At 38.2% G+C, this 16,302-nt stretch overlaps 1 protein-coding gene across 11 annotated transcripts in view; it reads right to left on the bottom strand.

Annotated features, from left to right (window-relative positions):
• Positions 1-1,056: 1,056 nt before the first annotated feature.
• Positions 1,057-16,302, bottom strand: part of SCML2 (Scm polycomb group protein like 2) — a 71,763-nt gene continuing 56,517 nt past the window's right edge. For 10 of the 11 annotated variants that reach the window (XM_055702407.1, XM_055702404.1, XM_055702405.1 and 7 more), the window contains 5 exons: positions 12,515-12,697; positions 11,312-11,425; positions 6,093-6,374; positions 5,221-5,384; positions 1,057-3,665 (listed from right to left, as the gene is read on the bottom strand). In XM_055702407.1, coding sequence (XP_055558382.1) covers positions 3,540-3,665; positions 5,221-5,384; positions 6,093-6,374; positions 11,312-11,425; positions 12,515-12,697 — 869 coding nt within the window. In that variant the 3' untranslated portion in view covers positions 1,057-3,539. The remainder of the gene's footprint in view (positions 3,666-5,220; positions 5,385-6,092; positions 6,375-11,311; positions 11,426-12,514; positions 12,698-16,302) is intronic. The other variant, XM_055702403.1, reaches the window with a different exon arrangement.

The following is a 16,302-nucleotide window of genomic DNA, read 5'->3' as shown; positions in this document are numbered from 1 at the left end:
ACATCTTTGTCCCTGTGTCTACCACCTGAAGTAAGAAATGGTGTGCCTTTATTAAAAGCAATAAAAAAAGGGGAAGAGGATCCTTGATCCTTTGAGCCAACATTTATAACATGATGTTGCTGTCTTTCACTGTCATTCCCGAGAAAGTCCTACAACATGTATACAGCCACAACAAACTTGCTAGAAGTGTAGTGATGGCAACTGCAACATGCATTCACCTTGCCATACAGCACTCTTCAATTTCAATATTGCATAGGTCTTCTGTGACAAGAATCGTGAGAGCTGCTAGTCCTCCCAGACATCAGTATTTTAATTTCAAACAGAAGAAATCTTATGACGTACTGAGGAGTTACGGCACTGTCTTGCAAGATGACTGAAAGATACAGAACCAGATAAGCAGATGAATTCCTGTTGATAAAAAAGCAACTCAGAGAAACAAAGAGAATACATCACGTTGTCATCTTCATTAAATATGCACCAAAAAGATAATTCAGTATCTTCTGAGAGATATCGGATGCAAAATGCCTCTGGACTATTGTCATTACCAACTTCCAAGTTCCATACTTTGTCTCTGAGGGATTTGAAGTTACCATTAACCCAATTTAAGTTGCTTCTCAAGTGAACAGCCACTGGAACAGATTTCTGTATCACAGAAATAAAAAAGCATGAAGTGTATGAAGTTGAAACCTATTGCCATCAACTGCTTTGATTTAAAATACTGCAGGTCTTCCTCTGAACACAGGAAAATCAGTTTTTAGCAGTCTCTTCCCCTGAGTGGTTATATAAGAATCCTGTAAGATATATAAGCGGCAAAATGCTATATGTGAAACTAAATAGTTGAATATATTCCTATACTGTTATTTTGAAAGCACAGACCAACCCAAGTTCAAACATTGCTTCAGATAAACAGCGTTAGAATGATTTTACCCTTTTGATTAAAACTTCCTTACATCAGATGTTTACATGAACTGTCAAGAGCTGCCAAATGCCAGATAAGATAGCTACCCTTGCCTACCCAAACAGCGCTCACACATATGCACAATGTCAAACAAAAAAGACAGTTACAACAATGAACAAACCATTTTATTTTTGTTGATAGATAAGAACATCCCATTGAAAATAAAGAATAAAAATTATATTCTGCTACAAATTTTGAATGCCTGAATCTCACTCTATAGCACAAGGTGAAATTCTGGTACTGCAACAGCACAGTAATCCTTGTGCACACGGGTGCACAGAAAGCCTCGAACAAATATTTATACCCATAATAGTGCCATGTAAAAAAATGTCATTCCATAAAGGCAAAACACAAAACTTAAAACATCTTTGTTTTTCCTATGCTAGTGGCAACATAAAAAATGAAAACTGTTTTCAGTCAATTATTTCCACTTAAATTGTATGAGATCTCTTTGCGCTAAAGAACTCTGAAATTCAGCATAATAAAGTGTGGAAGAAATAAGGTATAAATAATACACTGAACATGTGGGGCATGCTGTTTTCCTCAATATGTAACTAACTTTCATATGGTTACACCAACAATCAAGTCAGTATTTTCCCAACACAAAGAGAAAATATTCTGTTTCTTCAGTCAATGCTCTGACCTTTTCTTACTATAAAGAACACCCTTGTATTATTCATCTAAGCACACATGCACCACAAAAGATATGCAAAACAAACAGATATAGATAACCTTTAGTGTCAAATGTCTAATGATGTAACAATAAAACCAATTCTCAAAGTCCAAATGACTTGCTAAATTAAAATTGCACTGCAGTCACTTAAACTAACAAAATACTCGGACGCTTATGAGCCACAAAATTTATTATTTTGCAGCAGTATCTCTGCTGAAACCTGAGGAGTATCAGACTATTGGTAAAGCAAGGCATTTTCAGAAAAGGAATTTGTAAGAAATATATTTATACTATATGCTTTCACATAAAAAGGCAGTAAGAAATACAATAAAACCTACCATTTTAGGACTACACCTTCCCTAGGAAACAGTTTTTATCACTTGCACTATTACATATAGTACATTCAGTTTCCTACACAGAAAGTGTATTTTCTTGTCCCTGATGTATATTACAATTGGCAGTGACAACAAACTGCTTTATTATCACCACTCGTTCATGCAGCTTATAGAAACAGCACTGATTTTACCCCAAAAGGGCATATCGGTTACATAGTAGCACTTTCTTCTAGGAAATACAAGCCCAAAGCATCAGAACCAAATGTGTCTTTCCAGAAATATACCAGAATATATGGCTCAGAGTTAAGGGATGAATAACCAAGAGTATTGCATAGTACAGGGATCTTACCTGTATGAATAAAGCCACCTTTTGATTGTTTGTCACCTTCTGACTGGACAACAAATTAAACAGGTGCTAATGAAAGTAGTACACAACTAAATTTACTGGTAAAAAACCAACATGAAATTGTACAGTTCTTTCTGGCACAGTGCAAAGTACACGTTAAAAAACTGAATACATATGTACAGTGTGTATATATATTTTTATATATATATATAGTATGTATTTCCCGACACATACACATGTATATATAAAAAAGCATGAACACACATATCCATGCCAAACTCAGCAAAAAGATGGAATGTTTAAAATGTGGATGCATTGTTCCAGTTAAATTAGTCTGTCCCAGAAATGGCTGTTTATACAGCCAATATGCCCTTCCATGAAACAGAAATATTTATTGTCTGCATAAATTGACAATATACCGTACATTTGTCCTCATAACTTACCAAAGGACTGATAATCACACTTTATAAAAGCTTATATTTGTATTAAACCCTCTCCTCCATAACCCTTCCCTCCCCTCACCTCCATCCCCCATGACCAATTCATATGGCTATTCCCTTTATGGAAATCTAGGAAGAATCATCTAGAATAATATACTAGAGTACTACTCTGCTGGAGGACCAGACACAGTATTTTCACTACAGAGATGAGATCTTCTATTTTAAATTTTTCTTGCAATATAAAAGTTTACAATCACCCCTATAAAAAGTATTAACACCTGATGCTGGTTTGTTTTATTACTTTCATTTGGGATTCAGCTGTTTTGGTTCTGAATATGAACACATTGGCTGAAGTCTGTAACGGAGAATGCACTTTCCAGAATTCAGAGAGCACTGTTACCTCACCTGCCCGCCCCCAGTACGATCAACTGTCCTTCCCTGAAAACTTCCTGAAATAGTTCGCAAAACACTAAAATCATAGAATAGTTTGGGTTGGAAGGGACATTAAAGATCACCTAGTTCCAAGCCCCTGCCACGGGCAGGGACACCTTCCACTAGACCAGGTTGCTCAAAGCCCCATCCAACCCAGCCTTGAACACTTCTAAGATGTCATACAGATTCCCCGGACCCCCCCTCTTTATCCTGAATGTCTTTTTTCCATTTTGAGAACACTTTCAAAAAATAAAGATTATTTATATCAGCAAAATAAGTTTCAAATAAAGGCAATGGCTGTGAACCTGAGAGCTTAGTGCGATACAAACACACATATTTGCAGTATCCCCGCTGGCTAGTACTTTCCTTGTTTAAGTCTTTCAATGTGGTAGCACAACTTTAGGGCAGGCCCCAGCTTCAGTCCCATATATTTCATTATCATATCACTCCTCAGTAAGAGTAGTGCCTTCCCATCAATTTCCTGCAGAAGGAAGAGAATAAACACAACAACATACAACTACTTTAACAAGCTGCATGGTAAAACTGGACAGTACATTCTATTTGTTTATACTGTAGTAAAAACTTATCTAATATATATATAAACAGTAACTCAGTATAATTTGATATTTACAAATGGCCACTGAAATTTAGTTTATTTTAGCATTTTTTAATGTATGATTAAGGCATTTGAGATGTTAAAGAGAACTATAGTAAGTAAAAGAAACAACCAAACTGCCCTCAAAATTAGATACTGGCTGGGAAAAAAAAGTGAATGGGTCAAGGGAAAAAAAAAAGAAGCTGCAAAGGAAGGTCTGTGCAGTTAGAGATTAAATGATCCAAGCACTGAGGCCTTGCACTGAACCTTGAACACAGCTGTGGGAGGATTCTGGCATGTGCGTGCAAACAGGCACACAGAGGAAGGGGTTACAGACCAACTAAATCTGTGAAATAAGACAGATCTAAGTCCAGGTTAAACCAGACAGATTGTTAGTATCAAGACCAAGGACAACTTAGATTTCAAGTGCCTGCCTGAAAAGCTGCTGAAATTTGACAGTCCTAAGGTCTTAGTAGCATTACATACTGTAAACAGGCAATCAGTTCCCTAAAACACCTTAAGGAAATCCAACCTGTTTTGGGGGGTTTGTTTGGTTTTTTGTTTGTTTTGTTTTTTGTTTAAACACAAACCTGACAAAACAAGTCACATTTAGTCTTGTTGTACAACTAAAAATAAAACATAAGACAGGAAGTTATTTTGAGTTTTCATTCCAATCCAGCTTACCCTGATATTTAACTGTTCGTAGGAGCTGGCACAAAACGAGGGTGAAATACTACTAAAGAGAAAGCAGACCTCTTTTTGGAGTGCCATATATACAATGAAATAAGAAAGCAGCTCTTTGCTGAGCAACCTGCCATAGAAAAGCACAGTGAGAAGGAAGAGGGGAGACCAAAAACAGCACAGAGAAATTGACACAGTTTATCTCTCGAAATACAACAACTAGTTAGAGCTTATGAAACCCTACACACTGTCTTTCAAAACAGATCAACATTTCAACTGATTCTCTGAATTTTAGTATTAAAGACAAAGAGGAAAGCTTACAAGGTATAACAGCATCTCTACTTCAGGATAATCAGTCTCCAAAACAGATTGTCTTAGAGAGGTGTCATCTATGTAGGCCAAATGCCCCAGACCGTACATGAGAATGCCATCTTCTTCTCTAGAGGTACCGGGGACGACAGGGTACCATGGATGTTAGCCATTAGAACTTGTATACTTCCAGTATTGGCGTTATTCCATATAAGCTGGAACAGTGGGTATTTACTTGAGTCTAACAAGAGTGGAACACTGAGAAAATATACTGCAGGAAGAGTTTCAGAAAACATACTGCAGGAGTGGAAAAATAATTTTCAGCCTCCCTCTAATGTATGAGTAGAGTCTATTCTACCTTCAATTGCAAATAGTGATAGACACGAAAGCTGTATTTTAAGAGATTAACGTGACACACAATCTACTAGAACAGAATGGATATGCATCGTACATGTCTCCTAAAGAGTTCTGCATGTGGAGCTAGTGCCTGTGGATCAGCTTCTTTCACAAAACGCATTACTTCCTCTATTGACCAGGTGGAAGGATCCTTATTCAGTATTCTTGAAGGTTCCCTTTTTAGTGAATTCAAATCCGGTCCAGTTGTGGAACTTGCAGCTTTTAGTACAAAAATATTGTGAAAGGAAGAAGTATCACTAGTCTATACAAGGATAACACATTCCATTTTATGAAAGACATTCTTAATATTAACATGCAGCTTTTATTATGCATTCTTTGCAATATATTAAAATGAAAGATGGTTTATTTTCCTCCAAATAATATTGAACTGTTCCAGTTGACTCTAAATGCCTTATATAACTGCAAATATTTACAGCAGCATAAACACTAGCACTATGACATACCTAGAGGGATTAGTTCAACTTGTACTTGGCTCCTGTATCCCAAGATGCCATTAAGTGGGAATGTGGCAAAGGCAAAAGTTAGGCTGTGCAGACAGAGGGAGGGACAGGAGGAAACTTTATCCCCATATTTCAGCACCACGGTAATAGTTAATAAGATGCTCAGGAGGTGAGCTGCATATAGTTAGCCCCCTCTGGTCTGGCTTGCTGCAGGGTCCACAACAGCAGTGAGAGGAAGGTGCAGCAGGCACGACCTCCCTAGCTTGCACCACAGTATTAGTTCTAACAAGCTTAAGTTCTGCATTTGCAGTTATGTTAGCAAGCTTGACGTGCTTGGCAACAGCACAACATTTCACTCCGTATGCAAGTTTTTCTATGGCAAAGAGCTTCTTTATGCATAACTCACAGACTTTGTATGTTAATAAAAAAGTCACATATTTTTGGCAAGTTTAATTATATAGCATACCTTCAATCCGCCCCTGTATTCGATTCCTACTAACTTCATAGTAACCACTGCTCCCAGCGGAGCTCAAGGACAGCCTGCGCAGGACTGGGGCTGAATTTGAGGTAGCAGTCACTGGCTGAAGGGAATTTCTGTAATACGCTGCACTTCCTGAAGTACGATATTCAGTAGAATTTCGACGGGTCGGGCTTGAAGGATTTACAGAATTAAGTGCAGAATCCATAGAGTCCTCAGGAAATCGGTGTTCTTTGGAAGTGCTGTTTTCCTCTATAGGTAATGTTTCTGCTACAGAAAAAGCAAGTATCAATATGTTCAGAGTGATGGACATTATACCTTTGTTATTTAACTCCTTGCTGTGTTCTCCCCTGAAGATACTGACAGCCTGTAAGCCTATTAACAAATCTCCTGTGAGGCAATCACTGCTGCTGAATGTTTGCCCCTTTTCCTCAAGTAATCGTTGCACTCTTACTGTATTTTTAAAACTTTTTTTTTTTTTTATGTTTTAGAAGAAGCAGAAGATTTAATATGTCAAGTTTGGGAATCTTCCATAAATCATTTCAGCTGTATTTGTTAACTACTACGAACCGGGAAATGACAGAGGAAATTTTTTTAGGGGTAAAACTGTCCGATGTTAATATTGATACATCAAACAACCTTAGTCAAGCATTTTCATTACCTTTTAAAAAATATATTCTCAAAAAGCTAACCAGTAGGAATGCTTTACATTTGTCTTGCAAGAAAATATTAATACAAACAAAACCTCAAAAAATTGTTAACAATTGTTTAATTTGCTCTAAACAGCAGAGGGAGTCAGTAACTTCACGAACAAAAGAAGTGGGCAATTATCATCGATAGATCCCAATACATTCAGACACAGAGGTCATCATTAAAAATTGAACAGGTTGCAGGCAAAGCCACAGAAGGCTGTGAGTGCCAGGTATGGCACAGTAATGTAACATGTTTTGACCACAATGCTGTATCTACATACAGTTAGTTCTTTGCACAGGGCAGGGTCTACGAGCACAGACTCTGGAAAGCTGAAGATACACGTAAATTATTGAACCCACTGAGCAAGCTAGAAAAATAAAAACGGGTCTCAGGAAGGGAGTGTAACATTCCCCTTTTTAGTTCTTTCTGCAAAACACAAACAATGCCCACTTAGAAGACTGAAGAATTTTTAGAGCCTGTCAATACTGTTTCTAAGCCAGATGAGCAGAGTTCAGCAGGTCCCTTTTCCCGGTGCCATGAGACAGGAGTCAGGTTTGCTTGATTACTGAAAATTCCACTGTTGGTCAACCAAATTCAGGTTTGATTGGCAGAAACATGCTATGTGAGATTAAAAAAACAAACAAACCAAGCCCAAATCAATGAGAACACTGCTCCATTCCCTAGCAATCACATGTATTCTGCTCTGTTTGCACCAGACCAATATCTAGCCCAAGAAAGAAGTTGGAAGCATGATGTACAAATCTGTATGAAACAAATGCTGCTTTGGCATGAGACTTAAGAGCTGGAAAATACAGATAACAGGTTCACAGAAGTGTAAAACCCACACTACCATCTTGAAAATTACTCTAGTGAAGTTATAAAACATATGCTAGTAAAGCAGCATATTCTTTGGAATAAGAACTGGTAAGTTCTGTAAAACAAGTTCCTGAAATAAGCTTTTACTACCCTCCTTATATGACAACTTTCAAGAATTTCTTGGGTGAATACCCAATTAAAACTAAAGGAAGAGCATTTTCCTAAAAAACCCAGTTAGCTTCTCAAGTGGAATGTGGTGAAGAACTGTTAAGCATATTTTGGTCTTCAGACAGCGTAATTCTCAAAGGGAACAAAAGCACTCAGAGCGCCAGCTTGCTACTCTAGTGAATTTGGTAAGGCAAGTTCTGCAACACAAGGTAACATCTTTTACTAAACTTGACAGTCATGAAATAAAGAAGCTTTTATGGACACAAGTCCTTCTCTTTCATATACGCAACCCTGAAAACAACCATGGCCACACTTAGTCTGTTACATTTTAATCACAAAAGCAAAGAAGCAGCTACTGAGGTTTTCAAAGAAAACAAGAAAATTAACTTCTTTACATTTGTCAGCTTGAAGTAGCTGCAGCAACTTACCAAAATGAAAAACAAAAGCCAGCACTCTATATAATTTAGAGAGACTTTAAGAGATGTAGTCAACAATACATACTATAAAATTAAAGGGTAGCCAGCCAAGGGAAAATTATAGCTGTAGAGAACAAAATCACCAACAGAAATCTCAGTCCAAGACCAAAAGGCACAGGTGGTATCTTTAAATACTTACAGCAAAGCTATACGAAGGAGCCTAAGGGTTAACTGACTGAACCTGTAGCTTCAGTTTTCGAAAGACTTAAAAGGTAGGATGAAATAATGGAGCCAACAGTCCCCAGCAGAAAATTTCAACTAGAGTATTTAAGCATATACTGGACAACTCCATGTATTGTATTACAAAAAAAATTTTGTAGTTTTTATAGTAAACAGAGGTCCCAAATACAGGTTGTTGTTTTTTAAAAAATGTTTACATAATCCTTGTCAAGGTATCTGAGGACAAAAATATTTTTTTTAATTGACTATATTACAAAGGAATTTAGTTTTATTTATTCCAATTATATCCCACATTTCTGTCTGAGGATATATATCCTAAAGAAAACAATAGTAAATAGGGCTGGGAAAGATGAACTCTGCTGTTTTTCCCCCAGGTACCAGCATTTGAATTTATCTTACTGTAAATTCTGAATTCACATACAGAAGGTGGAAAAGCTGGCATATTTCATCTTTTAGAGAAGGTGTTTCCATTAAGCAACTATGGTGCCCAATCCACTTTCCTTTCTATTCATCTAACCTCTCTACAAACAAAAAGCAGCTGCAATCTGGTTGAAAAAGTGGTCAACAGCTGATTCAAAATTGGCATCTAGCAAATGGAGCTTTGCAATCCATGCAGCAATGAATGACACACTCCTGCCTTGACATTTTGAGCAGTTGTGGGTAACAGTGGTATGGAAAGAGACAGGAGGTTCCACAACAGAGTACCTGATCTCTGGGTAGATTAATAAAAGGCCAATAAAAGGCCTTATGTTTCAAGTCTAAGGACGACAACAGACTGTTTAAACACTGAAGGCCTTAGCAGGAATCAGATGTTTTGCTTTCTTGAAGCTCTTCTGGGAATTAGAAGCCAGTTGTTCTGCCTCATACATAAACAGGAATGATGTAATCAGCTGCAGCAGTAAGAACACTGTTTTCAGGGGGAGGGAGATGAGTTAGCCCCTATTCGCTCCTCCTTTATCTTTCATAACTTTAGGAAAAAATTGTTAGCGAGCAGGAAAGACAGCAAAACCTGCAAAACACATCCATGAGCAGATCAGAAGGAAAATGAGCTGTTTAAAAGACCCTTTCCCACAATTATTCCATTTTGCCTTTAAATGGTATTTCAAAACAACTACTTCAAGACAACCGTGTCTTGATGGAACCAGAACTTTTTTGGGGCAGATCCTTCTTGCTAACCAGCCCATGACTGACTTATAAAATTGTCTCCAGATTTTCAGAGGACCTTGCCCTAATGTGAAACACATAACTCTACAGAACACTTTGCCTCCTGAAATGCACAAATTCAAAGCTCTGAAACTATGAAAAAACTGTTATTATTTTTTTAATCCAAGTAACTTTACTTTATAATGAACTATTGATCTTAAGATGTATTTCAAAGACTACACTGACTTCATCTGTAAAAGGGTTACATTGGCAAACAAGGATTAAAAAGCAGTATGTGCACACGTTTACTTTGAGGAAGTTTTCTTACAAGATAATGCAGATCTACTCAAACATTTGTTTTGCTCCAACTGAAACTACTCAATTTGAGTATAATCAAGTGCTCCACACTTATTAAGTTTCCTACCAGAAATATCTGACTTAGGTGTACAATATATCAGGGGAATGAAGCCAGTACTTCTTTTGGAAAGACATAGAAATCAATAATCAATGCAGAACTGTATTTCCTGCAGCTGTTATTACAAAGACATGAATGTGCTGCACATATATAACATAATAAGATGTAGCATTTAAAACAAGCTATTGTTGTGAGCTTTTTAACTTTATACCCTTTTGGCCTTAACTGTAGTCCTATGACTTTTTAATCTGCATAGAAGAGATAATTCTGCCCCGATGATGCTAATAGACACAAAATGACCCCAGGATCTCCAAAAAGAAGAAAAAAAAATTAATATGAAGGAAAAAATAACTAATCCTCATCGTATTTCAAAAAAGCCTTTGAAAATGCTGTGCAAATGTTTTGCAGCAAGAGAAAGTATGTATCAGACAGGACAAGTCAACATCGACAAGTCAACATCAAGAAGTTACTGTGGCTTAACCAGTTAAGTAGCAAATGCAGGGTAAAAAAACCAACATGTTTTCCTAAGTCTCTCTCACTGAGGTTTAAACCTAGATGCTTTACTTCACATCTGTGGCAGCCTAAGACTAGACACATGCTCAGTTACTGCAGCTGAGCTGCAGTGCAGGAAAAGGTGCTATTCATCAGTGACCTAAATCAATCTAACAGTCAGCTGCCACAGGGAGGCTACAGTGCTACCCAGGCCACAGCTGCATTTTATTCAGCTCTTCCCTGCGCTCATCCAAGTCCATGGTGCATCAGTCCAGAGAAGTAAACTGCAAATGACTCTGCACTTCACTAAAATGTTTTCTGTGCTTTTGCTCACTGGTTCAGCTCACCACCCAGCCAGGGACCCACTGCAGGAACAAGGAGGCAAGGAAAGCAGGAGCAGCACAGCTTCCACTGGCAGCTAGCCATAAACTCAGCCGCACTGTATCATGAAGCTACACCCTTACTTAATGCCCCCAGCCTACAGTTATTAAGAGTTGCTTCCAATTTGTCTCCTAATCCATTTCAGGGCAGTTGGTTTTCTGCTAAATAGCCATATATGAAGCAGGAGGCTTCATCTGTCACCTATTTGCCTGAGCCTCTTCACAAAAAAGGCTAGCAGGTTTAGGAGAAGGACTGCTGGAACTTGCAGTAGATCCTTCCTAAGTGCAAAATCTGTGCCAGTGATCAATAATTAACATACTTTCACCCTGACCTGTCAAAGGCTAGAGACAAACCAGACACATATGTTGTACTCGGTCCTTTTTGACTGGAAATACTGAAGCCATAAATAATCCTCATATATAATCCCGACATAATGTAATTACCTTCAGATGGATGAGCATCATTTCTGGGAAGCTTAGGGGAAAGAGGAGCAGTATATGGTGGAGAGTCCTGAGAGTATCGTTTAGCACTCCTGTTTTCAGGTATTTCTTCTTTTGCTGTGAAGAGGAAAGTCACCGCCTATTATTCTAGCATAAAGCTGTTCATGGGGAAAGTCCAGGGACAAAAGCAAAGACATACATCAGCCATTCACTAGGTTACAGTTCATTTTCTTGTGTCACACAGACTCAGTCATTTTGACACAAACTTTCAAAGCTGAAGTACAGAAGTACAGCTTAGTTTATACTGTCATCACCCAAATTACCCTGATCCTGTCTACTTTTCTGAAAAGAGTTAAAACTAAAGATTTTTATATGACAGACGTAATTATAAACATAATTTCTCCATTGGAAAAGGGGCAGGAGGACTATTTTATTTTCGAAAGCAGCACCCAGAAGGCAGACTTAGCTATCAGACAGCTGTGAGGAAGGTTCACACCCAGTATGAATCTTCTGAATCTACCCCAACATCAAGGTTTTCTCAGTTATGGCTCCTGGTAACCCTTGGGCTGGGACTTGCAATACCAGGCCCTGCAAACAACCCGATTAAAGATCCTGTGCAAGTCATTTCATTTCTCCCTCGCTCTACACTCCCACCGCAGCAGACAAACATATTGGCCTCAAACAAAACATCACAAGCAGCCACCCGCAACCCCCACCTTTTCTACTAGAAGACTGGATGGTACATAGCAGGATGCAAAATTTTTGGAGCCGTCACTGAGTAAGGTGAATAAAGCGGGAAGGAAGGACCTTTTACCGGTGCAGGAAGGGCTCTCAGGGCAAGCCCCTTCTCATAAGGCATTAACTATCTTTTTGTAAGTTTATTTTATGATCCAAACATTAATTTAACAAAAGAAATGTGAAGTTTTGAGCTTGTCCTTTTGGTGGTATCACAGTGGTACAATACATACGTTTCCTGGCTTGGCTACAAGGAGGAGTTTCCTGAACAAAATGATTTCTGCACATGTGGTATGAGCTATTCCATCCTGTCAAAGCACTACCACACTGGAACCAATTCACTAAGAACTTAAGCATATTCATTTCAATCAATTCATGTCACAGAAAGACAGATTTAAAAGTTACATTTCAGAAAGTCATCACACTTCTCAAAAACGTCAGCACTTGAAAATAACAGCTGTTTAACAGTACCTGGTTTGTTCCTATCATATTCTGTAGGACTATGTGCACATCCCCTGTAAGGGCTGAAAGGTTGGCTACTGAAGAGATTATCACACTGCAGGCTGTGGCAGAGTTTCTCCAAGAAGCGCAGGACAAACGATGCACTGTTTACAGAAGGAAGATTGATGGCATGCTTTTCCCCATCAAAGGAAGCTGTGAATAAGAAGATGATGTCAAACACCTCCTAAGCATCATGTAGTAAAACACCATCATTAACTTAAAAGGAGAAGACGTCCAGATTTGATTTAAACTACACATGAGAAGATTAAACAATCATTCTGGTAGTTTAACAAATTTACATCCAAAGGACTGATTTTACCTTGCATTGGATACATGCTAGTTTAAATTTGCTCTATGGGCACTTATTTTAATGAAATAATTTTGGATTCACACCAGCATAACAAAACTTGCAACTATTCCCTCATCACCAAAACCTTATGCATAATTTCTGTTGTTCACTTATAAACCAGCAAGCTCTCTGCCACCTATTTGCAGCAGATTACACAGAAAAGACCATTTACAGTACTTGCCAGAAAAAAATTACAACATTTTTTTTTTTTAAAAAAAAAGGAAGGAAACAACTGTAAGATTTTTTTTTCTCAGTTTCTAACTGAACTGAGAACAGTTTTGGTAATATGCTGGCATCCGTCACCATTGAAATTCTGACTACAGAACCTGTTTTGCCATTTGCTATTTTATCACTAGAGAAATCTATCCTGCTGTCAGCACTACAGTGGTCAAGCTCCCTTTTTTTTCAACAGGAGCTAGATGGCAGAGATACCACAACAGCCACAAATGGATCTGGTGTCTTTTAAACTGAGTGATCACAAAAAAGCCTGGACATGTGCCTATGTCTTTTACTTGCTGACCTCCCTCCTTGCCCCCCAGAGTGTTGCAGTTGATGGTACTTTCCTTTTTTGTGAAAACTAGTAAGATTTTGAAAAGACTCAATACTGCTCAATACTAACAGATGAATAATTACCATTACATTAGCTGAAACTTTTAGTTACTTCTGATTAGAAAGACATTACAACAAAGCAGGAACAAACTTGTAAGGTAATCCTAGGGCTAGAAAGAAGTGACATAAACACCAGGTTTATGCATCAATTTGTCTTCTTGATTTTCAGCCTGTCATGCAGCTTTCTGTTGTTAACATGTTTCCAAATGATAAGTAGAGCTTTAAAGGATCACATTTTGTTGGTAGCAGATGCATTTAAAAACAAAAACCAAAACCCAGAAGTGTCAAGAAAGCCTTTATTCACAGATCTGAATTAAGGAACATTTCCATATTGTGTTACAAAAGAGATAGATAATATACACAAAACCAAAGAAAACACCCAAGTTTAGCATATTTTAGGCTTCCTTAGGAAATCAGAAGTGTCAGTTACTTACACTGTTGATGTAAGGAAGCTTCTGATTAGAGTTAACGCAAGCTAACCAGCTGGCATCAACAACTTTTCTCATCTCCTTCATGACATCCAGTGCAAGTGCTTAAGGTTTAAGAGTCAGTACTACAGAGACAAATCCCAGACCAATGTGTTTCCATGGCCCATTCAGTTTTTCCAGGCTTCAGCGTTCAAATGAAATGCTAATGATTCACAGTCCCACATGTGGCTCAGACACAAGGTCTTCTACCTCCTGTTAGGGGAAGGGGTCTCTGAAGGCAAATTTTTGCTTGGAACTCAACCAGCTCTGGAGAGCAAATGGGCTGTGAGACCTAGCATGGCCCGATCTCCTGACAAATTTACTGCAAGGTAGTAGTCAGCTACAGCAAACATTTAAAATGCTTTATAATAGCCTTATGGATCTTCTTATATGACCTTGGGGAAATCACTTATTCTCCATGCCTTAATTTCTCATTTTGAAAAGAAGCATTGAAAAGAACAATATTATCCTAGAGCTGTCAGGAGGATAAAGCAAGAAACAGCTGAGGCAATGTGACTGCCCCAGCAAGACATACCATGGGAAAAATCCACAAATAAAAATTCAGTGCAAACACAGCTCCCTTGTACTCTGAACACCTGAGGACAACCATACGAACTCCAAGGGTGTAGGACCCAGATCCATAGGCTCAACTGTCTGCTCTGCTTGGGGACAACATAAGCCTCTTACTTCCCAGATAAATGCTAGGGGGAAAAATAAAAAGGATTACTTCTGAGGTGCAATAACCTCAACCTTTAATGACAAATAAACAGAGGCTGGAGCTTGCACATGCAATCCCAGTCCCTGGGGTGAAGAGTCACTCTCATTTCTTCACCTGCCGTTCATTGTATAAGCATGTTTTAGATACCAACTTCAAGCCAGGACAAAGGCTGAGAACTAAACTATCAGAGAAATGCATTTGTCTGACAGTAAAGAAACTCACCCAAGAGTCTGATTTTAATTCTCTGCTTGAGAAGATTTATCTGAGTCTATTTCATCCCACTGAACACCATAGTCTCTGCACTACAAGGAGAAAAAAGGGGCTGACACCACCACCACCATTACTGGCTTGCTAATCAAGCCTTTAATTTCCTTTCAATTATATTTGCCTGAATTGAACCATTATGCATCAAGCAAAAATAAAATGGTTTGTGCTTTTGTTTGAGTACTAAAAGGTGGAAAAATCCTAAAATCTATTCTATTCAAAACAATTATTTTCTTTGGCAGCTGAACCAAAAGAACCACTATTTATTCACATGTATTCAAGCAAGATTATTTTATCCACAACCTCATTAGCATACAGTTTCCTCCTAAAGCAGGTATAATACTTGTCATGAAAGTATCAGTCCACAAAAGATTTAGATTGCTCATTCTCTGCTGCAACCTTTTTTTCCTGCCAGTCTAAAAACAAACAACCATCACCTGAATAACAAACCACACTCCAAAGCCAGTTTCAAACAAAAACTCTACAGGAAAACGCTCTCACAACTTCATTCTGTAATTTCTCGTTTTATTCTACTGTAGCTTTCCTCTTCTTCCTTACTGTTCATGTGCACAGCTGGTTGTAATGTGCTACATTAACCTAAGTCACATTTTTGTGCTTCTCAAAATAGTTCACAAATTTCTGATAACATGACAGGGAGTGTTTGCTCACCCACTTCTCAGCGACCTGTTTGACAAACTGATGAGAAGGCAAGAGCTCAAGAACACTGGAAACCCACTGGCATCTTGTGGCTCACTATCACCTGGACCAGGACCCTGCTTCAGGAGCAATCCACATTGCCAAGTCCCTCAAACCCAGGGCTACAGAGCTGGCTGCTCCGAATCCAGGCCTTGGGGTGAAGCCAGGTGCAGAACAGTAATTTCTTTTTGTACAGAATTTTTGAATGTAAACAAATCACAATACATAAGGGCTCTGAAATTTCTCTCTCCTCTGTGAAATAATTATTTTCAACTACTCAGTCACAGATATGCCACTGGCCTACGATTTACTCCATGATAAACAATCACAAACAGAATACTGGTGATATACATCTCTGCATTTTGTTCTAGAAAATTGACTTGTCTGAATTAGGTACAGCAAGATATTAATAATGTAATAAGTTTTCACATATCTTGTAAAAATAAAGCAATGAGTTCCAAACCCACACATACACAATGCCATTAAACCTTTACTACGCAGCAGAGAAGTAGCATCCATTTTGTGAACAAACTCACGGGGATGCATAAGCAAAGCTTACTGTAGTTCTGCTATACGCAGGTTGGGGTGCTGCTCTTTAAATATTGTTAGCAATATCTTTATGAGGATTTAATTGAACCTGTATTCCACTAATCAT

This window comes from Falco cherrug, chromosome 2 (assembly GCF_023634085.1).
Source record: "Falco cherrug isolate bFalChe1 chromosome 2, bFalChe1.pri, whole genome shotgun sequence".
In the NCBI taxonomy this organism is placed as follows: Eukaryota; Metazoa; Chordata; class Aves; order Falconiformes; family Falconidae; genus Falco; species Falco cherrug.
This window is presented reverse-complemented; position numbering and strand designations above follow the sequence as displayed.